This window comes from Eretmochelys imbricata, chromosome 2, assembly GCF_965152235.1.
Source record: "Eretmochelys imbricata isolate rEreImb1 chromosome 2, rEreImb1.hap1, whole genome shotgun sequence".
In the NCBI taxonomy this organism is placed as follows: Eukaryota; Metazoa; Chordata; order Testudines; family Cheloniidae; genus Eretmochelys; species Eretmochelys imbricata.
This window is the reverse complement of record NC_135573.1, coordinates 191,944,469-191,971,360: the sequence shown is the minus strand read 5'-3', so window position 1 is coordinate 191,971,360 and position 26,892 is coordinate 191,944,469. Positions and strand designations below refer to the sequence as shown.

The 26,892-nt window shown below is 42.5% G+C and overlaps 1 protein-coding gene across 1 annotated transcript; it reads left to right on the top strand.

Annotated features, from left to right (window-relative positions):
* The first annotated feature begins 668 nt into the window (after positions 1-668).
* On the top strand, positions 669-20,332 carry LOC144260178 (collagen alpha-6(VI) chain-like). Its single transcript, XM_077808734.1, is given in 7 exon segments — positions 669-750; positions 2,192-2,685; positions 13,014-13,089; positions 15,563-16,231; positions 17,767-17,860; positions 18,095-18,363; positions 20,160-20,332. Coding segments are annotated over 7 exon segments (1,857 nt in total).
* The last annotated feature ends 6,560 nt before the right edge of the window (positions 20,333-26,892 follow it).

Here is a 26,892-nt window from a genome sequence, read left to right as displayed (position 1 = left end):
TCAGTGACCACCTGCTGAGCCCCTTCTTCATTTTCCAACTCTGCAAACCTGTTCTTGAGCTCTATTTCTCCTTCACTAGCCCGTCTTTTCCTCTGCCTGGTTCTCTGTCACATGCTTCCACTGTCCATTTTCTTCACCCAGCAGTCTCCCCTCAGAGTTCTTCAGTCCTGCTTCCATATGCAAGTCTGAGCTTTTCCCTTCAGCTGCCTCATGTCTTTGCTCCATAATCCACTCGAACCCCCTTCTAAACTCAACCAGACTTTCCACCTGCATCTCCAATCCTTGGATCTTTTCTTCCATCAGTTCTATCAGATGGCACTTCATGCAGATGAAACTGTTTCCAGGTACCCCCTCCAGGATCATGTACATACCGCAGCTTCCACATCCAGTCATCTTCATTGTGTCTTCCACTACATGATCTCCCTTAATTGGCTCCCATTAATATTTCCTTCCTCTTTGTCTCTCTCTCATTTGGGCTAACCTGCTCTCCAAAGCACCTTGCCCAAGTAACTCAACTGGGTACTGAGGAACTCTGTGCTGGAGAGGGGAAAGTACCTTCCTATCACCTGCCCCTCAGCCATGGAGCCCCCACCCTCCTCTGCAATAGAACACCACGCAACCTCCACACCTCTGGGCTCTGGGCCATGTAGGAGGTAAATACCCTAAGCATGGCCTTCTTAAATTCTACTCAGCAGACCTGCAGTTTGACTGATGTAGGGTCCTTTGCACCAGTGGAAAGGAGAAGAGAAGGTACAATTTCCCCCTTGATGACAGAAGCAGATAATATAGATTCTGGAGCTAATTCAAAGGTTCAAGCAGCTTTGAATCAGGCTCTTTATTCAAAGCAAGAGTATCACACAGAATCATAGAAATACAGGGCTGGAAGAGACCTCAAGAAGTCATCAAGTCCAGCCTGTTGTGCTGCAGCAGGACCAAGTAAACCTAGAGCATCCCTGAGCAGCTTGTCCAGTTTGTTTTTAAAAGCTTCCAATGATGGGGGCTCTATGACCTCAGTTGGAAGCCTATTCCAGAGCGTAACTATGCTGATATGTAAAAAGTTTTTCCTAATATCTAACCTAAATCTCCCTTCCTGTAGATTAGGCCCTTTACTTGTCCTACCTTCAGTGGACATGGAGAACAATTGATCATGGTTCTCTGTATAACAGCCCTTAACAGATTGGAAGACTGTTCTCAGGTTCCCCTCTCAGTCTTCTTTTCTCAAGACTAACTATGCCCAGTTTTTAAAACTTTTCCTCACAGGGCAGGTTTTCTAAGCGTTTTATCATTTTTGTTGCTCTTCTCTGAGCTCTTTCCAATTTGTCCACATCTTTCTCAGCTAAATTGTGGCACCCGGAATTGGACACAGTACTCCAGCTGGGGCCTCAGCAGTGCCAAATAAAGCGGGACAATTACCTCCTGTGTCTTACATACAACACTCCTGTTAATACACTCCAGAATCATATTAGTCTTTTTGCAGCTGTGTCACGTTGATGACACATTCATAGATTCATAGATATTTAGGTCAGAAGGGACCATTATGATCATCTAGTCTGACCTCCTGCACAAGGCAGGCCACAGTCTGTAGTCCACTGTAACCCCCAGGTTCCTCTCCAGCAGTACTACCATCTCGATATTTACTCCCCATTTTGTAGCTGTGCATTTGATTTCCCCCCCTAACTGTAGTACTTTGCACTTGTCTTTATTGAATTTCATCTTGCTGATTTCATACTAACTCTCTAATTTGTCAAGGTCATTTTGAATTTTAAACCTGTCCTCCAAAGTGCTTGCAGCCCCTTCCAGCCTGTTGTCATGTACAAATTTTATAAGCGTACACTCTACTCCATTATTCCAAGTCAATAATGAAAATATTAAATAGCTCTGGACTGACCCTTGCAGGATGCCTAGATATGTCCTCCCAAAGTGACAGCAAACCACTGATAACTATTCTTTGAGTTTGGTCCTTCAACCAGTTGTGCACCCACCTTATAGTAATTTCATGCCACTGTATGAATGGATACAATCTAATCAAGGTAACTGTAAAATAAAATAATTCTCTTTTTTTTTCTCTCCCGTCGCTCCCTTCTAGCTTGCTTATCAGGTAAATAGCTCTATCCTCTTTCTTCCTTAGACTGTAGAAACAATGATAACATTGGTTTATGGATACCCTTTCACACAGTATGTTTATTTCAAGGTACAGCCAAATGTCCAGTATATCCAACTGAATTGGTGTTTGCCCTCGATATGTCTGAAGATGTTACCCCAGCAGCATTTGAAAGAATGAGGGATATTGTGATCTCTTTGCTGCGGGTCATCAAGCTCAGCGAAAGCAACTGTCCAACTGGTGCCCGCATCTCCATAGTTTCATACAATACCAACACAAGGTACCTCATCCGATTCTCGGAATTCCAGAGGAATGACTTGCTGCTGGAAGCAGTCCAGAGAATACCGCTGGAGAGGTCCTCGGGCAGACGCAATATTGGAATGGCCATGAGATTCATTGCAAGGAATGTGTTCAAGCAGGTTCGTCAGGGTGTTCTCATAAGAAAAGTTGCCATATTTTTCACCAGTGGCCCATCACAGGATGCTACCTCCATCAACACAGCAGTGCTGGAGTTTGGTGCCCTGGATATCACTCCTGTTGTGATTGCTTTCAGTGAAGTCCCTAATATCAGACGTGCCTTCTCGGTAAGCTGGCTGCCTACAGCAAAAGGGAAATCTCAGTGAGAAGTGATCATCCTTTTGATTAACAGTTACTTTGCTAATTCATGAGAATATTTATGCACTCAAGTTAATAACTTATAAAAGGAAGGTTTAGATCAGGGGTTCTCAAACTTCATTGCACCGCTTGGGTCCCGAGCCCCAGCAAGTCTAAGCCAGCCATGGTGACCCCATTAAAATGGGGTCCTGACCCACTTTGGAGTCCCGATCCACAGTTTGAGAACCTCTGGTTTAGATCATAACAGCTTTTAAGAAGGGAATATTTTAGTGACATCTGAATTAAAATTAATCCTGATTTATTTCAGGACCATGAATAACAAACAACTGACTCACTTCTGTTATTGTCTGTCCTGGTGTAAATCCAGATTACACCAGGCTCATTTCACTTGCTGTGTCATAGAATGTTCCATTCTAACATTGACAATTGCTAAGCATTTGTCAGGGAACACATACAGCCTGGTTTACGTACAAACCTGGGGCCATATTTTCTGGAGAATTCAAATGCAGACAAACCACTCTATTTTCCCCAAAGAAAACTGAATTCAGTGAAACATTTTAATAAATGCATTGCCATTAGCTAAAACAAAGACAAAAGCTTTTGTCTTAAAATATGATTTTAAACTGAAGCACAGTAAATAGAAAAATAACTATTGCATACCATATGCTACCAAACCTTAAAGGAAACATTTCAGGGGTTGTTTAAAGTTTTTGGTTCTGCTCTGCAAAGAAACCCTCCACAAATAGTACCATAGGTTCCGTATTCCTTATCTGTGAATTATTTCTATATCAACTGTGCTCAGTTTTAAGTTAAATAAAAACATTTTTTCTTGTTGCCAGCCCTTCAGATCAACCTAAGATGCAAGATGAGTTCTCTCCTCCTTCTGTATCATCAGCAATAGCAGGCTTTGAGGCTAAATGCTGCCTTAGCTACTGTCACAGTTTCAGGGTAACTGCACTTCTATCCCCACCTCTGTGGTCAACTCCAGAAGTGCCAAGTTGGGTCACAGCTCTCCAGCCATCACTTTTCTCTGGGCAGGAAGCCTTGACCCATTCCCTTCTGAAGTTCTGACCAGGGGGTTTTAAAGCTGCACAGCTCCCTGCCACATACTGTTATATCCCCAGCAAGCCAATCTGCCTAATGGACAGTGCCTGCCTGTGTGTTGCTTTCTCTTCTAGGGCTATGAACAGTGTATTGCCAGCAGTTACAAGTTACCACCCAGCTCTTTCTAGGCAAGCATATTTATTTTAAAGGTAAAAGCATTCCCAAAACATATTAAAAACAAATTAAACAGATTTAAGCACACACTAACCATACCAGCAGTCCCCCACCAGTCTTATGGGGCCCTACTAGGCCAAAGTCTCAAACTCAAAGGCCAGAAGGGAACCAAGATCATCTAGTCTGATCTTCTGCACATTGCAGGCCACAAAACCCCATCCACACATTCCTGTAGTAGGGGACCCATAACCTCTAATTGGGTTACTGAAGACCTCAGATCATGCTTTCAAGACTTGATTTAAAGTTACAGAGAATCCACTATTTATTTATTCTTGTTCAAACCAGTAAATGACCCTGTGCCCCACCCTGCAGAGGAAGATAAAAAAAAACAACAGAGTCTCTGATCTGGGGAAAAATTCCTTCACAATCCCAAACATGGCAATCAGTTAGATCCGGAGCAACTCAGGAAGACCCACCAGCCAGACCCACCAGCCAGACACTTATTCTCTCTGTAATAACTAAGAGTCCCCCCATCTAGTGTCCGATTGCCAGTTTTTGGAGATATTCGCTAATAGCAGTCGTGGATATGCCATTGTAGGCAATCTCATCATATCATCCCCGTCCATAAATTTATCAAGCTCAGTCTTTAAACAAGTTAGGTTTTTTTGCCACCACTACTCTCCTTGGAAGGCTGTTCCCAAACTCCACTCCTTGGATGATTAGAAACCTTCATCTAATTTCAAGCTTAAACTTATTGATGGCCAGTTTATATCCATTTGTTCTTGTGCCAACATTGCCCCTTAACTTAAATAACTCCTCTTTCTTCCTGGTGTTTATCCTTCTGATGTATTTATAAAGAGCAATCATATCTCCCCTCAGCTTTTGTATTTGTTAGGCTAAACAAGCCAAGCTCTGTAAGTCTTGTAAGGTAGGTTCTCCATTCCTCTGATCATCCTAGTAGCCAGTCTCTGCACCTGTTCCAATTTGAATTAATCTTTCTTAAACAAGGGAGACCAGAATTGCACACAGTGTTCCAGATGACATCTTACCAGTACCCTGTATAATGGTAATAACACTTTCCTATCTCTACTGGAAATTTCTTGCCTCATGAATCCTAGATTTGCATTAGCTTTTTTCATGGCCTCATCATGTTGGCGGTTCATAGTTATCATGTGATCGACCTATACACCCAGGTCTTTCCACGCCTCTGTTGCTTCCAGCTGATACATCCCTAGTTTATAGCAAAAACTCTTGTTAGTCCTTAAAGCTATGACACTGCACTTAGTACTATTAAATTTCATCCCATTTCCATTACTCCAGTTTTCAAGGTTGTCCAAATCTTCTTGTATGGTATTCCGGTCCTCCTCTATATTGGGAATACCTCCAACTTTGTGTCAGCTGCAGATTTTATTAGCATACTCCCACTTTTTGTGCCAAGGTCATTAATGAAAATATTAAATAAGAGTGGTCCTTGAGGAACTGCATTAGTAACCTTCCTCCAGTTTGCCAGTTCACCTTTCAGTGTGACCCTCTGTAGTCTCCCCTTTAACCAGTTCCTTACCCACCTTTCAATTCTCTTATTCATCCCCCTCTTCTCCAATATAACTAATAATTTCCCATGTGGACCTGTATCAAATGCTTTACTGAAATCCAGGTATATTAGATCTACTGCATTTCCTTTTTTAAAAAAATTAGTTGTCTTCTCAAAGAAAGATCAGGTCAGTCTAGCATGATCTACCTTTTGTAAAACCATGTTGTATTTTATCCCAGTGACCATTTATCCCAATATCCTTAACTACTCTCTCTTTCAAAATTTGTTTTAAGATCTTTGTTTCATTTGTGGTCAAACTAACGGGCCTGCAGTTTCCCAGATCTTTTATTTCTTTCTTAAATATAGGTACTTGATATGTGCAATTCTCCTTTCCTAGGTTACAACCCCTGAGTCCACAGATTCATGAAAACCACTCACTATTGGGCTTGCAATTTCATGTGCCAGTTCCTTTAATATTCTTGGATAAAGATTATCCAGGCCCCCTGATTTCATCCCATTAAAATGTTTGAGTCTGGCTTCTACCTTGGATTTGGTAGTTTCTACTTCCATATCCTTGTTCCCATTAGCCACCCTGCTACTGCCCCCAACCTCCTCATTACCCTTATTAAAAACTGAGGCAAAGCATTCATTTAGGTGTTAGCCCATACTTAGATTATCTTTAATCTCCACCTCAACCTCAATGCTTAGTGGTTCCACTTTTTCTTTCCTTGTTTTCTTCTTATGTTTATGGCTAAAGAAAATGGACCAAATTCTCCAATTGCACCAGTGCAACCCTTGAAAGGAGAATTAGGCCTTGAGTCTTTATCAGTGTTCTTTTATATTACATGGATATACAAAAAATAAACAGGATAACCTGAGATTTGTTTCTAGTCTATAGATTCCCAGTACTGGCTTGAGTATTGTGACTATGAAATCACTCTGGCCCCAACTTGGAGAGGTGCAGAGTGAAACAACCAATTAGTGCTCAGGTACCAGAGTAATACACGTAGTCTAAGAACCTGAATAGAATAAACAATCTATTTGCAGTAATTAGAAAATAACATTAACCAGGGCTCCTCATTCTCTTTCCTCTCAATGAGAATGTATAGGGCCAAATCTTGCATTCTTTACTCAAGCAAAAGTCCCACTGGTGTCATAAATACAGATTCAAAACAAAATTGATAAATAAAATATAGATTCAAAATAAGACTGTAGGGTTTATCCCAGTGTTGCCTCAATTTATGCAAGGGGGGAAAAAAACCCAGAAGCACAGATATCTACCTTCTGGCATAAGCAGCTTGTGTACCCAAGCACTGCAGGTGAAGTTAACAGCATCAGATAACTGCAGTAACAAAAATCTCATAATGAACACCACGTTACATGTATTCACAGTACATTTTAAGAGGCAGTCCTTATTACCACCAGTGCCACAAGGAATTTTGCCATTAAGAAGTTAAGGATCAGATTCTGTTTTCCATTATTAAACACAGCTAATCTGCCTGTTGTGTAGCAATATATTAAAATCAACGGGATGTGTAAAAGGCGTATGTCTGACCACCACAGTGGAAGGTCACACTGGCAAGCTAAAGAAACACATTTCAGGACCATATATTTTATTCTTGCTGTAACAAATGCTTTCCAAGGGCAAGACTATATGGAACTGTAATCCAAACAAAACAAGACTAGTGTGAAGCCTCAGATTTACTTTAATTTATTGTCTACATTTCAGTCTTGTTTATTCCCCGGGTTCCAAATTCAAGAAATGTCAGGAACCCTCCAGGCAAGAAAATGAAAGTTCAAACCAGAGGCGACTGGTAACTGCTGAATGTGGGGGGCAGGGAGGGCACAATTTAAAGGTGCTGATGGTATGTAGCAGCGTTTAGGGCAAGTACTCAAGAGACAAAGGAGTTTTGATTTCTAGAGCTACTTTTGATGTCATGTTTTACGATACTATGTAATAGCACACGGAGACTGTTCTAAAAGAGAGCTACACATGAAAAAGCTCTCGATTGCGCTGATGTATTTTATCAGTTGGAAGCAGTGGTTCTCAACCAGGGATACACGTACCCCTGGGTGGATGTACAGGTCTTCTGTAGGGTAGACCATCTAGATATTTGCCTAGTTTTACAACAGGCTCCATAAAAAGCACTAGCAAAGTTAGTACAAACTGTAATTTCATACAGACATTGATGTGTTTACACTGCTCTATATACTAGATCAGTATTTCTCAGTCTGGGGGTTGTGGGATGGGTTTGAGGGGGGAGTTGTAAGTGCAGGGCCAGCATTAGGGGGTGGCAAGCAGGGTCCCTGTGAAGCTAAGATATACATGCTGAAGTCAAAGCTCTAGCCCCGCCACCTAGGGCTGAAATCAGACTCCTGAAAGGAGTACAATAGTCTGGAAAGGTTGAGAACCACTGATGTGAAGAACAGAGATATTTGTAAACCAATCCTTTGATATGATCTTTTAAAGCTCTTGTGATAATATTAGCACCCAATAATTATGTCAGGAATCAGTTCTAATTTAACCATAAAAAATTACTTTCCCTCTCCATTTAAATCTGCATTCCCAAGCAACCGGACTCGAAGAAGACCCGGTCCTGGTGCACCGGGGGCCACTACCGGCCTCACACCCTCCATGGGCCCAGCCGACCCAGAGCCAGTTGCAGCGCACCACCTTGGTGGAAATGCACCCAATGGGGGTTGGGGCCGTCCAAGCGGTGGTCCCCTCTCGACACCTCCTGGAGGTGGGCGAGGGGGATCCATCGTCCTGGGCCGGCCGACCGAACCCGCCGGGTTGAATCCTCCAGGCAGACTGTGTGGACCCCACCCGTTTACCTCTTAATGTTTTCACGCTCTCTTGAACTCTCTCTTCAAAGTTCTTTTCAACTTTCCCTTATGGTATTTGTTGACTATCGGTCTCGTGCCAGTAATTAGCCTTAGATGGAGTTTACCACCAGCTTTGGGCTTCATTCCCAAGCAACCCGACTCGAAGAAGATCCAATCCCGGTGCGCTGGGGGCCACTACAGACCTCACACCGTCCACTGGCCCAGCCGACCCAGAGCCAGTTGTGGTGCATCGCCTCAGTGGAAATGCACCCAATGTGAGCTGGGGCCGTCCGAGCAGTGGTCCCCTCTCGACACCGCCTGGAGGGGGACGAAGGGGATCCGTCATCCCAGGCTGGCCGTCCGAACCCACCGGCTTCAATCCTCCAGGCAGATTGCACGGACCCCACCCATTTACCTCTTAACAGTTTCATGCTCTCTTGAACTGTGAACATTTAAATCTGCTCTCTCTTCTGGGTTTACAAGGAGACATTGGCCCTTGGGCACCACAGGTACCAGAAATCTCATGCTAACCCTCCTGGGGCTACGATGTCTTTTCTGGCATCTGACTCTTCTGGTATCTGTAGTATCACAGAATGATGAATGTGGGGCATCATTAGCAAACCTGTAAAAACAGATTTCATGGCAGGAGGATAGTAGTTTGAAAGAATTTTTGGAAAGTAAATAAAAATGGATTTCTCTGCTCAATCTCCTGTGCCCAGCTCAGTTAGCAAGGATGGTCAAGTCACATTTCTCAGCTTGCCTGCCATTCCATTTTCTCTTTACAGTTCACTTTTAACTAGAGATGGACCCCAAACTAGGACACAGAATTCAAACCATTCAGAAACATGAGGAAGATCAGATCTAGGTCCAGATTTCACCTTCATGGGTCAAGTTTATTTTTATGACTGGCCAGTTCAGAATTCCGAATCCCAACACTCTTGTGAAGTGGCTTGGGTTTGGATCTGAAGTTTAGAAACTTGAATTTGGATGGAAGCTTCACAACTGGCCCACTTTTGCTATTAATATTACAAAGTTTAATAGTGTGACTTTCCAGTTCTTATTAAATATAGTCTGACATTGAGGCCCCAATCCAGAAAACTCTTAAGCATATGCTTACTTATAAGCTTCTGAGTCGTCCCATTGAAATCAATGGAACTGCTCAAGTGCTTGAATTTAAACATGTTTAAGTACTGTGCTAGATTAGGGCTTCTAGAAAAAATGAAATAAAATATATCATTGTCACAGTTTCAGGGGAACTGCTCTTGTATTCCCCACATCTCCTCACAACCCTCAGCTCCCCTGGCCCATGCTGCCTCCTCCAAAGCTGACTGCAAAGAGTTACAACGGGATCTCACAGAACTGGGTGACTGGGGAACAAAATTGCCCCATCACAAAAAAGATCTATTAGAACTGGAACAACTACCAAGAAAGGCAAAAAAAATGATTAGGGGCATAGAACAGTTTCTGTATGAGGAGACATTAAAAAGACTGGGACGTTTCAGTTTGGAAAAGAAACGACTCGGAGAGATATCATAGAAGTACATAAAATTGTGACTGGTGTGGAGAAAGTGAATATGGAAAGTGTTATTTACTCCTTTAGGTAAACACAAGAACCAGGGGTCACCTAATAAAATTAATATGCCGCAGGTTTAAAAACACACACAAGGAAGTACTTCTTCACACAATACAATGGAACTTATTGTCAGGGGACGTTGTGAAGGCCAAAACTGTAACAGGCTTAAAAAAAGAACTAATGGAGATTAGGTCCATCAGTGGTCATTGGCCAAGATGCAAGGTGATCAGGAATGCAATCCTATGTTCTGAGTGTCCCTAGCCTCTGATTGCCAGAAGCTGGGAGTGGACAACAAGAGACGGATCGCTCGATCATTTCCTGTTCTGTTCATTCCCTCTGAAGCACCTGGCATTGGCCAGTGTTGGAAGACAGAATACTGGGCTAGATGGACCTTTGGTCTGACCCAGTATGGCCATTCTTATGTCCAGATTTTTAGTGTCTAGCAAAGTTATGAATTTAAGCACTCAGGCTCATCTCTTGAAAGTGTTGTGCAGGTTTCTTTGAGGATGAGGACAGATAGGTCAGATATAGAGTGATTGCTTTCTGCAAAGTGTTCACCCATAGGTAATAGGTTGTTTTTATCTCTCATTTTCCTGTGTGAGTTCATCTGAGAGCAAAGTGAGGGTCTGGTTTCACCCATATATTTGTTATTAGGGCATTTTAGTGCACTGGATGAGGTACACCATGTGTTGTGATAGGCATGCGTAGGATCCATGGATCTTGAAAGGTGTGTTGTGGGGGGTGTTGCTCATTGTAGCAGTGGAGAGATGTCTGCAGGTTTTGCATCTGTTGTTCTGGCAGGGTCTGCTGCCACTTTGAGTTGGTGTGTCCTGGTCTGCGGGGAGCTTGCTCCTGATGATGAGCTTGTGATGTTGGGGGGGATGTTGTTTGAAGGTCAGGATTGGGAGGTTCAGGAAAGATTGCTTTAAGGATGGGGTCCCCATTGAGTATGGGTGGTAGTTTGATATCCTGTATGAGTTCCAGTGTGGGGTGGTAGATGACAGCTAGGGGTGTGCAGTCATAGGGGGTTTTATTTCTGAATTGAAGCAGGTTCTCTTGGGGGCATTTGGGCGGCAGGTTCCATGATGCAATCTACTTCTCTGGTGCAGTGTCCTTGCTTGGCAAAGGCAGTTTTAAGTGTATTAAACTGTATATCCTGGACTTGCTCCTTGGAGAGTATTCTGTGGTATCTGAGTGCCTGGTTGTAGACAACAGATTTCTTGGTGTGTTTGGGGTGGTTACTGGATCTATGGAGAGTAGGTGTGTGATCCGGGGGTTTCTTCTACATGGTTGTCTGTACGGTTCCATTGTTGAAACTGATTGTGGTGTCCAGGAAGTCAATGCTAGTGTGGGAGTGTTCCAGAGAGAGCTTAATGGATGGGTGGTGGTTGTTGAAGTTTTGGTGAAAATCTATTTGGGAGTTTAAGATGTCTGTCCAGAGGATAAAAAATATCATTGATGTATTATTGGTTTCATGGTGCAATGGTCCAGCAATTCTTCAAAGGTGGCCCATGAAGAGGTTGGCATATTGGGGAGCCATCCTAGTACCCATGGCTGTTCCCATGGTTTGAACAAAATGTTTGTTGTTGAATGTAAAATTGTTATGAGTGAGGATGAAATGGATGAGTTTGATGATGTGTTTGGGGTAGATATCAGAGGGTTGTCCATTGTCTTGTAAATATTTGAGGTCATCATTGTGAGGGATGTTGGTGTATAAGGAAATGACATCCATAGTGGTGAGGTTGGTGTTCCGAGGGAGGCTGTTAATACTGTGGACTTTGTGGAGGTAGTCAGTTGTGTCCTGGATGAAGCTGACCTTTTGTGTGATGAGTGATTTGAGGATGGGTTCTATGAGTCCCAATATTCCTTCAGTAAGGGTGCTGTGGCCAGATATGATGGGTCTGCCTGGGTTCCCTTGTTTGTGTATCTTGGAAGCATGTAGAAGATTGCTTGGGTGGGTAGGTGAGATTGTGGAGTTTCTCTTGGAGTTATATGGGGAAGGATTTGATGGAATCCTTAAATTCCCGAGTAAATTGTAGTGTGGGGGTCTTCTGAGTTCTTTATAGTAGGTGGTGTAAGAGAGTTGTCAGTTGACCTCTTTAATGTAGTCATCATGTTGAGGACTACAATGTCACACTCTTTGTTTGCCAGTTTGATCACTATCCGGTACTTAGATTTTTTTGGGTACCGTTTGGCTGTTCTTTTGGCGGGTGGAGAGATTATGGTTGATGTGATGTTTGTTAAGGATTTTGCAGTCAATTTTTTTTCCTGAAGTAATCACTGTAATGATCAAGAGTGTGGTTTTCTGCACTCTGTGCTATCCAGTCAGATGATTCTTTTTTCTTAACTTGTCAGTGGGAACATGGTAATTGTCAGTGGAGTTGTCATTGTTGTGAAAGAATTATTTGAGGCGGAGACAGTGGAAGAATTCTTCTAGTTCTCCAAATATTAGTTAAACACCACAGAACCTGAGACCATGCTATGTTATTTGTTTGCAGTAGCACCTAACAGTCCCAGCCAGGATCTGAAACCCATTGTGCCTAGTGCTGTGCAAACACAGAGTGAGACGTCAGTACCTGCCCTAAAGATCTTACAGTCTAAACAGACAAGGCAGACAAAATGTTGGAGAAAGGAAGCACTATTATCTCCATTTTGCAGACAGGAACTTAGCACAGAGAGGTTTAGGAACTTGCCTAAAGTCACATAGAATGACTGCGGCAGAGCCAGAACTGAAAGCTGATCTTGAACGTTAGTACAACACTTTACCTACTAGACCTTCCTACTTGGATGCAGAATTTATATAAAGTTTTATTTCAGATGTACTTTATCAGAGCGGGGGTTGATTTTTGTTATTTTTTGCTAACTTTTCCTTCCATTCTGAATGTTTTGCCTCCTCCACATGTTAATTGTCCTAATCATGGACAGCAGCTGCAGGAGCTCATGGACAACTGGCACAATACCCAAGAAGTTACGCAATTTCTAGTTTGGGCCTGTTCAGTGTTATAACCATTAACTTGTTGAGTTATTGATAGTTTGTTTCAGCAGAGAAATACCCTTAGTTCAGAAAAGTGGTCTATTCTTTGAGTGCAGTTCTTCTTCTTTAAGCTATTTATAAATAAATTTATAAATAAATGTTTGCTTTAAAACAGATGGATGACACTAGAAGATTTCAACTGCTTATTTGGGAAAGGCAGCAGGATCAGCGCTTGGAAAGGGTTTCTTCAGGTATGTTGGCAACAAGAAGAAAGCCAAGGAAAGTGTGGGCCCCTTACTGAATGAGGGAGGCAACCTAGTGACAGAGGATGTGGAAAAAGCTAACGTACTCAATGCTTTTTTTGCCTCTGTCTTCACTAACAAGGTCAGCTTCCAGACTGCTGCGCTGGGCATCACAAAATGGGGAAGAGATGGCCAGCCCTCTGTGGAGATAGAGGTGGTTAGGGACTATTTAGAAAAGCTGGACGTGCACTAGTCCATGGGGCCGGACGAGTTGCATCCGAGAGTGCTGAAGGAATTGGCGGCTGTGATTGCAGAGCCATTGGCCATTATCTTTGAAAACTCGTGGCGAACGGGGGAAGTCCCGGATGACTGGAAAAAGGCTAATGTAGTGCCAATCTTTAAAAAAGGGAAGAAGGAGGATCCTGGGAACTACAGGCCAGTCAGCCTCACCTCAGTCCCTGGAAAAATCATGGAGCAGGTCCTCAAAGAATCAATCCTGAAGCACTTGCATGAGAGGAAAGTGATCAGGAACAGCCAGCATGGATTCACCAAGGGAAGGTCATGCCTGACTAATCTAATCGCCTTTTATGATGAGATTACTGGTTCTGTGGATGAAGGGAAAGCAGTGGATGTATTGTTTCTTGACTTTAGCAAAGCTTTTGACACGGTCTCCCACAGTATTCTTGTCAGCAAGTTAAGGAAGTATGGGCTGGATGAATGCACTAGAAGGTGGGTAGAAAGCTGGCTAGATTGTTGGGCTCAACGGGTAGTGATCAATGGCTCCATGTCTAGTTGGCAGCCGGTGTCAAGTGGAGTGCCCCAGGGGTCGGTCCTGGGGCCGGTTTTGTTCAATATCTTCATAAATGATCTGGAGGATGGTGTAGATTGCACTCTCAGCAAATTTGCGGATGATACTAAACTGGGAGGAGTGGTAGATACGCTGGAGGGGAGGGATAGGATACAGAAGGACCTAGACAAATTGGAGGATTGGGCCAAAAGAAATCTGATGAGGTTCAATAAGGATAAGTGCAGGGTCCTGCACTTAGGACGGAAGAACCCAATGCACAGCTACAGACTAGGGGTCGAATGGCTAGGCAGCAGTTCTGCGGAAAAGGACCTAGGGGTGACAGTGGACGAGAAGCTGGATATGAGTCAGCAGTGTGCCCTTGTTGCCAAGAAGGCCAATGGCATTTTGGGATGTATAAGTAGGGGCATAGCGAGCAGATCGAGGGACGTGATCGTTCCCCTCTATTCGACATTGGTGAGGCCTCATCTGGAGTACTGTGTCCAGTTTTGGGCCCCACACTACAAGAAGGATGTGGATAAATTGGAGAGAGTCCAGCGAAGGGCAACAAAAATGATTAGGGGTCTAGAACACATGACTTATGAGGAGAGGCTGAGGGAGCTGGGATTGTTTAGTCTGCAGAAGAGAAGAATGAGGGGAGATTTGATAGCTGCTTTCAACTACCTGAAAGGGGGTTCCAAAGAGGATGGCTCTAGACTGTTCTCAATGGTAGCAGATGACAGAACGAGGAGTAATGGTCTCAAGTTGCAGTGGGGGAGGTTTAGAATGGATATTAGGAAAAACTTTTTCACTATGAGGGTGGTGAAACACTGGAATGCGTTACCTAGGGAGGTGGTAGAATTTCCTTCCTTAGAGGTTTTTAAGGTCAGGCTTGACAAAGCCCTGGCTGGGATGATTTAACTGGGAATTGGTCTTGCTTCGAGCAGGGGGTTGGACTAGATGACCTTCTGGGGTCCCTTCCAACCTGATATTCTATGATTCTATGAAAGCATCACATATTGCACACTCTGCTATGGTAAGGCTGCTCATTTCACTTAACAAAAATCAGTGTTAATTGATACAGTGTTGTTGTATCCATGCACTGACCTTCACAGCAACAGGTCCTCCGGATATTAGTTCAATAATTTTCTAGCCAAGATAGATAGTAAGAATTAGATATAAGAATAAGAATGCTGTTTAGTTGTCCACTGTGTGGTGAAAGAAAAGATAAAATTTGGCATTTTCCTTCTAGTGGAAGTTACTCAAAATAGAGTTATGCTTCTGGGAAAAGAGGCTCATTTACTATAACTTCCACATTTCCAGGAGGGAGAAGAAAAAGGGAGTGGACGGGACAGTTATATTTAGGAATGACAGCCAACAGTCAGATAAAAAATAGAGTTTGTTCCAGTATCATTTATTTTGTTTAGGTTTCAAGGAAAGAAAAAACAGATGAGCTCTTCAACACATGTTGGTCATTTTCTGTTACTACTGCTGCGTTATGTCCCATGAGATCTCAGAACATAATTTAAAGGGAGTCAGTCAGTGTAGTTTATCGGACCAACTTAGAAGAGCTTTCAAAATAATTTTTAGGACAAACTTTTTAAATGAAAAACAAACAAACAAACCCTCACTGCAGTTTTAAAGTGATTGCTTTTGTTACACTGTAAAATAGCTTACAGTTCAATGCTTCCTGCCTAGATAAATGCAAACCAGATACAAACTGTGAAGTGACAGTTCCCCCACCAGTCATGGTGAACATGGACATCACTTATGTCATGGACAGCTCTGGCAGCATTGGCAGCGATGAGTTTGAGAGAGCCAAAGACTTTGTGAGTACCATGCTCGATCACTTTATCACCTCATAGCCGAGGGGATCGGATGAAGGGGCGAGGGTGGCACTGGTGCAGCAGGCTCCTCGAAGCTTTATCTCCAACAGAAACCCAAGCCCAGTGAACAAGGAGTTTGATCTGATCACGTACAGTGGTAAACATTTGATGAAGAGACATATCCAAGAATCTGTTCACCAGCTGGAAGGGCCATCTGCCATTGGTAATGCTCTGCAATGGACAATTGACAATATATTTTTCAAAGCCCCCGAGCCGAGACAACACAGGGTCATATTTACAATACTTGGAAGTAAGACGAGTTCCTGGGACAGACAGAAACTGAGAGAGGTCTCACTGCAAGCCAAGTGCCAAGGATTCATCATGTTCACCCTAGCACTTGGAAACTATATTACCAGCAGCGAGCTGACAGAGCTTTCAAGCTTCCCAGCAGAACAGCACCTAGTGCAGCTGGGCAGGGCTCTGAAACTTGAAATGGCATATGCTCAGAAGTTTAGTCGTGTCTTCCTAAACCTCCTAAAACGTAAGTAGCACACAATCCAACTTACTTCTGTTATTGAAGCAATGAGAATTGCTTCACCATCAGTAATGCACATTCACCGTCAGTCATGAGAAGCACAAGAATTTCTAGTAATAGAAGTTTTTGAGTTTTTATAGTGTCATGCATAGTGTCGTCAGATGTCACCGGTGTGGTGCTCTGTTCTGTTCAATGTTGATAACAGCTGGCTGCGTGCGTGTGTTCCCTCTGTGTGCTGTCCTGCCTCTGCGCAGATCGCTGACACAGCAGACCCCGAGAGAACCCCCAATGACCACAGACTCTCATAAGGTGCGAAGGCACCCGGGTTTATTGTCAAACGAAGCACAGTAATAGTTCCCTATAGACTCTACAGGACATACGACAAATATGTGCCCCCTGACAATGGACCTGCTCAGTCAGTGGCAGGACTCTCCACTGCCCCCTAGGCCAGACAAAGCTATCCACTCAGGGATGCATTCTTATACACAGGTACAAACAAGTTACACATCATTCCTGACGCTTTGAGGTAAAACCCCTCTGCGTGTTGAGGTGCTGCCTGTCTTCTGGTACATGTTGGTTCGAACAAACAACTCTATCCATCATATTATCCTTTTGACCCTGCCTTTAGGATGGGACAGCCTGTTCCTCACTATCTCTGTGGAATGTGTTTGTACCAGAATGTTCTGCACATGTTCATCCTATTAGTACTTGATACCTTTTAGATATGTGTATACGTGCAATTAGCAGCCTTCTTCTTGCCAACTTCTGTGAGCAGGGCCTGCCTCTGGCTCACAGCTGAACTTGACTTTGCTAACATAAAGCATTGACCATTACTTTAGTTCAGGCCTCTGATACAAGGGTTCCTGTTTCAGGGCCTCATCTTACTACACTTAGTATACAAAAGAAGGTAAACTCCATTCTGATACTATGGTGATGAGCACCATAGAAATACCTATAATACAAAACATTACATTCTAATGATGTCTTGGGACAAATTCTGAAGAGGATCAGGTGTGCAGTCAAGGAAGAACTAAGTTCTATTCCTGGTTTTACCACAGCCTTCCTCTGTGACCATTGGCAAATCATTTACTCTCTATCTCGTTTTTCCCCCACCTCTGTGAAGTGGGGATAATACTTCCCTATTTTCACAGATATGAGGAATAATTCATTAATGTTCATAAGCATTTTGAGATAAGCAATATAAAAGCATCAAGTCTAATTTTGAAGCTGTCATTGATTTCAAGCCACACCAGGAATACATTTAATAGAAGCTCCAACTTCTATAAAAAGATATTCAGTATATTAGAGAATCAGATGCATCTACACAAGGTGAATCTGGAGTTTCCTGAGCCTCAGTTATTGGACAGGCTATATGGGTGATATCCAGTGCTATTTTCTGTGGACTTATTTCCCCTTTCTCCTGTCTCTTGGTTCCAGTTTCTCTAGTTGTGCTATGCTTATTTATTGGAAAATCCTTACTTGAATTCACAAGAATAATTTCATGCATTTTTTAGACTTTGCTATCTGTGCTCTTCCTACAGGGGGAATGAACAGTTATCCTTCTCCAGAACTGCGAGAAGAGTGTGAAGCCTTAAATCGAGGAGATGCACAACAGGAAGTAGCTGTTCTGGAGAGGTAGGGTAACTCCTTCTGAATTGTTTCAGGGGTGTGGGGAGTACAATTGCATATGTACAGCCTGTTCTCCAAATAAGGGACCTGTCCCCTTGAAGGCAATGGCAAAATTCCCATTAGCTTTCATGGAAACAGGATCAGGCCCAAAGTTTTCCATTAGGAATATCTTGAGTGAATGAGCCTTTTGCATCTTCTTCACATACAAACTATTGCTAAAGTGAGGTATTTCCCCTGCAGGATTCCTTTCCCTGAATTTGGTGGAGTTGACAGTGGTGGGAATTTGGAAGAGCTAATGGAAAGCAGAATGATAGAAGAAATTACAGAAGCCACTCAGGAGGAACCTGTAAATGTCAGACAAGAAGAAAAATATGATTTTGAGGAGAAGAAGTATTTCACAGAGGGCAATGCCAAAGAGACCAAGCTAGAGGAATATGGAGAAGTCCCAGAGAAGAATGAAGAAAACTTAGAGGAGACAGTAGAAAGTGGAGCTGCATATGCTAACTATGGTATGTTTCTAGGTCCTGAGGCAAAGCCCTTTGAAATCAGTGGAAAGACTGCTGTTCCTTCAATGGGCTTTGTCTCAGACTCATAGTATTTAGTCAGTTCCCTGGCTTCTTAAGCTTTTTGTTGGCCATACAAATGAAATACAGCCTAATTTGCTTTGTGCTATTTCCATGTGTGTAACAGAGGGCAGAACTGGTGCTGTCATTTAGTCTTTAACTTGGATCTAGAATGTTTTATCAGAGAAATACAGCTGCAGTTCTAGTTAAACAAAACAAAGAGGCAGCTAATTCTTGTCAGTCCAAATTAAACTGAATCCTCAAAGCCTGCTAGGATATTGACATTTTCAGCAAATTGCTCTATTATTATTGAGCTAACAGGGCCGCTTCTTCTGAACACTAACCTTTTCTAGGATGACAGGCCTTAGCATGTGGGACAGTACATCTATGATTCCACTACTGCCCATTCTTGCACAAGGGACTGAGTCATCCATCAGGTATGTCCCCATCCAAACAGAGGCTCATCATACCCTGCCAGTGATAACTGTTCACTTTCCACCTAGCTGTGTGTATTTCATTGCAGATTTTCTTTATATGATGCAATAGGCTGAAAGTTAAAGATCTGGTTACTAGATATATTGTCACAAAAATTCCATAAGAGTTACCCACATTTAATTTAGTGGCTCCCCTTCACCTTTTTGAAAATCTACAACCCAATAGAATTCCTGTTGACAAAGGGCAGATGCATGGGTGTGAGGAGTGTTTGTATGTTGATCAACTGCTGCAATGCAAATACAATATAATTTACAAGCTGCAGCTTATGGTTCTCAAGTTAATTCATTGATAGTGATATAAACTTCTTAAAAGACTTGTATAATCTAGCAGTTCCCAAACTTCATTGGTTCAATTACCACCTACTTTAAAAAAATGTTCCATCAATTCACTGCATACACTTACCACTGCTTGGGATTCCCAGCTGTAAGGAGCTGTAACTGGCACTGATTTGCAATTCAGCATATCCATGCTGATGAGGAAGAAGGGTAGGATGGAGAGTACAAGATAAAGTTATTGTCCCACACTATTTTACATCCTCCTGTTTCCTTTCCTGATACCTGGCTTTCCTTCTGTGCCAGATTCTGATTTCATACACTTGTGAAAATTTGGAGTCACTCCTTTGACTTCAGCCGAGTGAGTCTGAATTTACACGGGTGTAAATGTGGTCAAAATCTGGCCTGCTGTATGTCAGATTGCTGCAGGTTACACTACTTATACCTATTTTCTGAACAGTGTATTCCCACTATAACTTATCACCACTGAACTTGGATCAGAGACTTTCATGGATTTCTCCTGTTAAGCATGACCTTTAGTGTCGTTTGCTGGAAGAAGATGTGGTTGGTAACACCTCTTTACGAACACATCTACAATAGGATAAAATAAGAACAGTTTTTACATAGTTAAACAGTTCATGCTAACATGATTTGCCTGATCACTATAGACCGGGTATAACTGTTTTATAAACCAGCCTAGACACTAAAACCATATGGCCCTTCACTTCTGTTTTCCCCTATGTAGCTCCGCTCATTTCAAAACCTCACTAGTTGAAGTGAGAATAGAATCGTGTTCCCTCCAACCAGCCATGTTCTAGACAGACAACGTGTTCTCTAGTAAGACCTGAAAAAGCTTACTAATTCTGTTGTCTGCCAGCTTGAACAGAATATTCTTTGCCTCTGAAGTACCAGCTCTGATGATTTTGGTTCTCTCCCTCACAAACTTTAACCATAACCTTTATTTGCCTTTTTTAGATGCATGTGCAGTGGATCATGATGGAGGAGAATGTCAAGATTACAATCTGAAATGGCATTATGACAAAGATCAGAAAGTCTGCACTCCATTCTGGTATGGCGGTTGCGGAGGCAACAAAAACAGATTTGAAACTCAAGAGGAATGTGAAGCTTTGTGCATAGCATCTTCTTAGAGTGGAGACAGTCAAACCACTTCACTTCTTCAACTATGCTGTAAGGACAATGGGGAAAAAGAGATTAAAAGAAAAAGCTCTAAGTTAACAATACTGCTTCTAAATTTCAGATAAAACAAATACATTTTTATTAAAATCCATGTTGCAAGAGGGCATTTTTAGTTGTTTCTTACCTGCTAACTGAATAATGGAAATGGAGTTACAAAAATTGATTTAGGAAGAACCGGTCTAGGAAATATTATTTTCTTAGCCAACAGTGCATTATTTAAAAGGGTAAGGTAAAAATTAATACTAATACTTGATACTGCTCCATAACACCAAAACATGCACTTTTTAAGCGTACTGAAGAAAATAAATCAATACCTCAGACATTTGTATAAAATAATATTGGAGTTGAGATGTTAATGTCAAAGTGTTTTGGTTCATTTGTCTGAATTAATCCTAGTTAAAGAATGGGTCAAAACAATATTTTAGCTCTCAAAAGATGTAGAGCTATGATAGGTCACTCTGCTCCGGTCTGTGTCTAATGTAGCCTCATTCTTAGCCTTCTTTTAAAGAACCCAATATGAATAAATTCTTTCTGCCTAAAATATTAAGGTGTGTGCCACTGTGTTTTTTAAAATTGATTTTGACAGCCTTGTAGATTGGCTTCTCAGCACATATAAATCAGCATAGCTCAAATTCCTTTCACTGAGGGACCAACACACAGACGAAATGCCAATGATTGTGTAGGACAAATACAGAAGAGTTAGGTCATTAGTGTTTGGTACTGCTGGGAAAGCCATGTATTTTTCTTTAAAGCACAAAGAATTTCAGGTAAGGTTTGTTTTTGGTTTTTTAAGTGCACATGCTACTACTTTTAGAGCCTGTTCATGATGCTACCTGGCACTGAGTTGTATTTTGCCCAGTGGAAAAATGTGGCTTTACAGCCATAGGGCTAGATACACAAAGGGATTTATGTGCCTAACTGCCATTTTAGCCTCCTAAATCCAAAATTTAGGACCTCAAAACCCTAACTCAGCTAGACACCTTCAAGGACAGGTGACAAAGTCCTTAGGCACCTTAAATTTTTCCATTCAGCATGCACACAGTGCCACGGTCCAGACACCCAGCTCATACCTAAGGCCCAGCAGAATGCTCAGACTAGGTATTCCCCCGTCTAGATCACCTGTGGGGCCTAATCAGGTAGCTGTTCTCAGAGGACACCTAACAGATCAGGCCATGCACAAAATATCAGAGGAAGATATGGTTCCCTTATGACCTTTAATACAGTGAGTAGAGCACTCCCTCAGGCTGTGGGAGCCCCAGGTTCAAATAATCCCTTTGCCTGATTTGGAGCAGGGATTGGAATCTCTATCTCCCACCTGGCAGGAGTGTGCCCTAACCGCTGGGCTATGGAAAATTCTGGGGTGGGGCTTTTTCAATCCCTCCTGCTCAAGCTGTGCCACGTCGTAGAAATAATTAAATAAATGGTAATTGGAATGGGCATTTGAGTCTCTGACATCCCAGGCGAGCACCCTAGCCATTGGGCTACAGCGTCACTCACCCTCTTTTTCTGTCCCAATGGATATTTAATTACTTACACAAAGGGGAACAGCTTCAACAGGAGAGACAGACCGGACCCAGAGTACCCCATTTCCTAGTGGTTATGGCAGTCTCCGGAGAGGTGGGTTCCAATCCTTGCTCCCTAGCAGGCAGATGGGGATCTGCACCTTGATTTCTCATATCCTCAGTGAGTGCTCTAATCCCTGGGCTAAAGGTTAAGGGGTGGGTAGAGGCAGTGGCAACATCACCACCATTTTTTTGGGGGGGGGCAAGAAAGGGCTTAGGCGCCTACCTCTAGGAGACGAATCAGGACTTTGAGGGGCTGGGCATAGGCCACGCTCCTCTCCTCATCATTTCCTCTTGGCTAGCTTAGGTGGCTCCCCACTCAGCATGCATCCTATTCTTCGGTGCCTAACCCTCCCCTTGCAGTGTATTGGGAGCCTCGGCACTCAGCCTGAGGCTGTGACTTTCATTAGGCGGCAAGGCACCTGAAAGAAAGTGAAGCGACACTGAACCTAAGTCCCCTTTGTGGCTCTAGCCCATAGCATCCTATTTGAAACAGTATACAGCTTGCCCCACATCAGTGGTGGTCACATAGCACTTACAACGCAATCTAGTCTCCCTCCTGGAGGAGGTGATATCACAGTGATATCACCCACCAAATGGTATCCATTTGGCTGCAGCTGGAGAGTATGTGTGGTGGGATTGAATTGTGTGTGTGGGAGGTGGAGGGGGCTGATTCTCTGTGTTGATTGGAGAAATAGTTCATTGATTTCTTATTTAAAAAAACCTGATGAAAACATGTTCTAAAGCCTATCCTGCTGAAAGACTCTGGCCAATCTTAAAGCCTCCAGGCCTCCTGATCTCCTATGGGGAAAGTCAGTAATGCCACTGAAACTGGTCAAGTTTGCAGCAGGATATTCATAGAGTTCAAGCTGAGAAGGGAACAGTAGATCATCTAGTCTGATCGTCTGTATATCACAGGCCACTAACTTTCACCCAGACTACCCTGTATTGAGTCCACTAATTGTGTATAACTAAAAGCCTGTCTTGTTTAGTTAAAGCAGATCTTCCAGTAAGGCAACCAGAAGTCCATGGTAGCAAACCCCAAGCAAGGACTGGGGTCTAAAGAGCCTGATTTCCCGTCCTCACCATGGTGTAAATCAGATGTATGTTCACTGATGTCAAAGGAGTTACCCGATGTAGGCTTGGAAGGATTAGATTTTAAATTAGTAAATGTCAATTTCAATATATACACAAACAGATGAAAAAAATATTTCCCCTGGTAATAATCAAAGTTTACAGATAAGCAAGAAAAATGCTGCTTGAGAACTAGAGTTTGATTAAAGATATTTACTTTGTATATTTTGCTATGTGCTGTTGACAATGTTTTAACAGGTGTGCAGCTTTGACTTTTTGAATCTCAATGCCATTAAATAATTGCCTGACCCCATCCCATTTATTATGAAAATTTAAATCAAAAATTGAAAAAAATGCTTAGACTGATATCTGTCATAATTATAGAACAATCCAGATTGAATTCTGCCAACACAACCCTTGTAAAAGTGGGATCAGCATCAAATCCTCAGGGAAAGATTTTACTATTAAACCTTGGTTACTATTCAAAGTTAACAGTACACATGGGAGCCTGAAACCACTACAAATGTTCAGTTCAGAATTGGAATTTAGTTTGTAGAATAAAAATAAATGTTACCAAACTGTCCAAGCACAAAGAAGCCACACAGAATCCTTTTGTTTCCTTTGACTGTGAGAACTAAAGCACACATTTTAACAATCCTTTTTTAAAAAAAAAATTAATGTAGTACTTGTGATATGTACCAAACTGACAGATTGGGAAATGAAGTGCACTATCTATTACAGGCAATGTCAGTGCAAACAGTCATACATGGTACCTCACTGTTATGCTAAGAATCAGTTGCTGGAGAGTGATCCTGTGAGGTAAAAAGGCAGTTAAATCACCCCTGGGCCTTTCTGAAACTCTCAGTTTGGTGGTGGTGGTGGTAGGGGTTACATAGGTATTATCAGCCTATAACTAACATCTCACGTACATAGATTTATAATTTTTTTTAGCATAAATTGATCAACCAGTGCTGACAGGACCAAATAGTGTCTGAAACACGATCTAGTTTAGGAGCTAAATTAGACCCTAGCATAAAAGAATGCAACTCAGTTGATTTAAATTGAGTTCATGGTTTGGTTTCAGTAGTGTTTAATTCCAGAAATTGCTTTCATGTCCACTGACCTCAGAACTGTTGTGCTTGCTTGTGCTGGTAAATAAATTGGCCATGCGTGTCTCTCTGGTCAACAATGCTCAGAAGTATCCGGTTTGCTGGCTCTTTCCCCTCATCTTAGAATCAGCAATAACAGTTCCAGTATAAAAACACTGCCACTTGAAATTTAGGTGATGAGAAAAGGAGACAAATCAGAGTTTCCTCCAAGTTATATATTTACATGCAATGTCTACAGATATATTTAAACCGGAAACCTGTGGTGGAAGTTCTCTTAGAAGATTCTGGCAATGTTATGTGCAGTTCTTCAGTTAAAATCAGGGTGCCAGCATTCTCTTTGAATTGGCTATTATCCTTTTGGGCTTAGGTTTGACTAAATCTGGTTAACATCAGAGTTCGGCTCTGTGTATCAGTTTGACTTAAGTGCATCTGCACTGAAACTGATGGGCTCAGACAACACAGCAAATGGTATGGTATAAGCACTTGAATATAAAATAAGCAGAGGAATTGTATTGATATAACAGATAGCAGAAAATGTCTTGAAGTGTAATAACCAGGAGAATATACTGAAACCTTCCTAAAAATAAAGAATTTTAAAAAGAAAAACTTATCTTACTCTCCTCTATTGTCACTGAACAGCAGTCTACTATATTTACTGTGAGCTTGATCCTGGAAGTTTTCCCCACTGATTTCTCCAGATTTGGCCCTGACATGGATTATAACAGACTTCACAAAATGTTGTGCAAAATGCATGCTCACAGTTTGCCATGTTATTACCGCTGAGCTATAAAGACACTTTGTGCTAGTTTCCAAATTCTTTGGAAACAATTCAATGTATACTGACTGATGGGATAGAGGTGCTAATATGCAACGTATGGATAGAACACCACACAATATGTGACTGTTGTGAGGTACATACAAGCCTGAAGAGGCAAAGTTTTCAAAAGTGCCTAAGGCAGCTAGGCACCAAACTTTAAGACACATGAAAGATCTCACCCTAGTTACATAGCTAGGCATAAGACTGAATCCAAGAGACATCAGCACTCAAGAAGTACAGGTGTCCCACGGCAAACCCTAGAGTGTATCATTGAGTTAGAAAACAGCATAATAACCTACTCGGACTCTGTAAAAAGTACCTCAAGAAGTTCCATGCTGTGTGGCTGTTGTCCTGTAATCACAAGACCATATCCTAAGTCCTTAGTTTAAATGCCCATTGAAGTCAATGGAACACTTTAAGAAATGTCCTGTAGAATAGATAGGATTCTATATAAGATATTAGACCTATAGCAAGAATAACCTTTCCATAAATTTTTATGATATCATTCTTAATCAAAAGAATGAGCCTTCAGAGAGAACATGGTTTGTTCTGGAAATTCAAACCTTTTGTCTGCAAGAGGCTCCTAAAGGAGAGACTTCCTCACCATCCAGCTATAGGCCAGCATTCTCTTGCAGCAGTGGTGGGGTACTGAGGGTGCTCTAGCCCAGTGTTTCCCAACCCGTGTTGGGTGTGTTGTCAGGCCTGAACAGGTGTGCTGTGGAATTTTTTGGAAAAACTCCATGTGAGCACAAAAACCCTTCCTTTGTATTTTAATTAGTATTTTAACTAGAGCTGGATCACAGTCTGTACTTTTGCTTTTCTGGACGAGGCTCCTTTCAGGTATTATACATGTGTCACATTCCATTCCCTAAAGTGAGGTTCAGAGAGCAAATCTGAGTCCTGCAGAATGGGGACAGGGAAGAGGAAGCCGCATTCTGATTGGTCATCTGTCTCACTGCTCTGCCTCCTCCAGGGCAGAGCAACCAATCAGAGCTCAGTCTCCTTCTCCCCCTTCCCTTCTGTGAGCAACAAGTTGGCTCCTCTCTGCTCCAGCTCACCCGCAGCCACTGGCCAGAGCAGGAGGAAGAGCACCTGGAGGTCATCTCTCCCCCTCCCCCGCCCCCAAGCCTGGAAGGGAGCAGGGACCCTGCTGCAGTATGCCTAGAGTTGGGGAAAACCCCAGGAGAAGCAGAGGTGAGGAAGGGAGTTGGGGGGACAGAATTGGTGTGACACTGGACTGGTGGATGGTGAGGACAGAACTGATGGGGGCTGGGAACAGAACCGATTTGGAGACTAGAGGCACAGAATTGATTTGGAGGTTGGGGGCAGAATTCATTGCTGTGCAGGGGATGGGCAGATGTGAGGGTGAGAACTCCTGCAGCAGGGGGTCAGAATCCTCATACCCAGTACATCTGGGAGCATGGACAGCACTAACCCTCTCTCTCTCTGGGCAGAGGCACTTCACCAATCAGACAGACTGAAAAAAACCCCCAATATCTTTGTAAATAAGCACATATTTTGGGACCTAAGCTCCTGATCTGTTGGGTCTGACTCATTTGTTGATCTTTTGAGGTTGGCAAGACTGTGTGGGACAATTATATTGCATTTAAAAAAAAAAAAGAGAGAGAGAGGAAGTTACACACATTTGGGCAGACTATTTTGGGAATGAGAAGAAATGATTTATTAATATTATTCTCAGGTGCATCACTTTCTCCACTGAGCATGCTCTTGTCCAGAATTCTTATATTTAGCTTTAATGTTAGTTTCCACTGTTGAAAATGTTAATTCTGGCACAAAAGACAGATTGCAATCCAATATTCGCCTCCACAGTTGTTGTGATTTTAGCCCTATTAGCCTTATTCTGGAGTGGCTCATGAATATTCATGACCACATTTGGAGACAATATTGTGGCATGCCTTGAAATAATTAAAGATATCAAGGGTGTACTG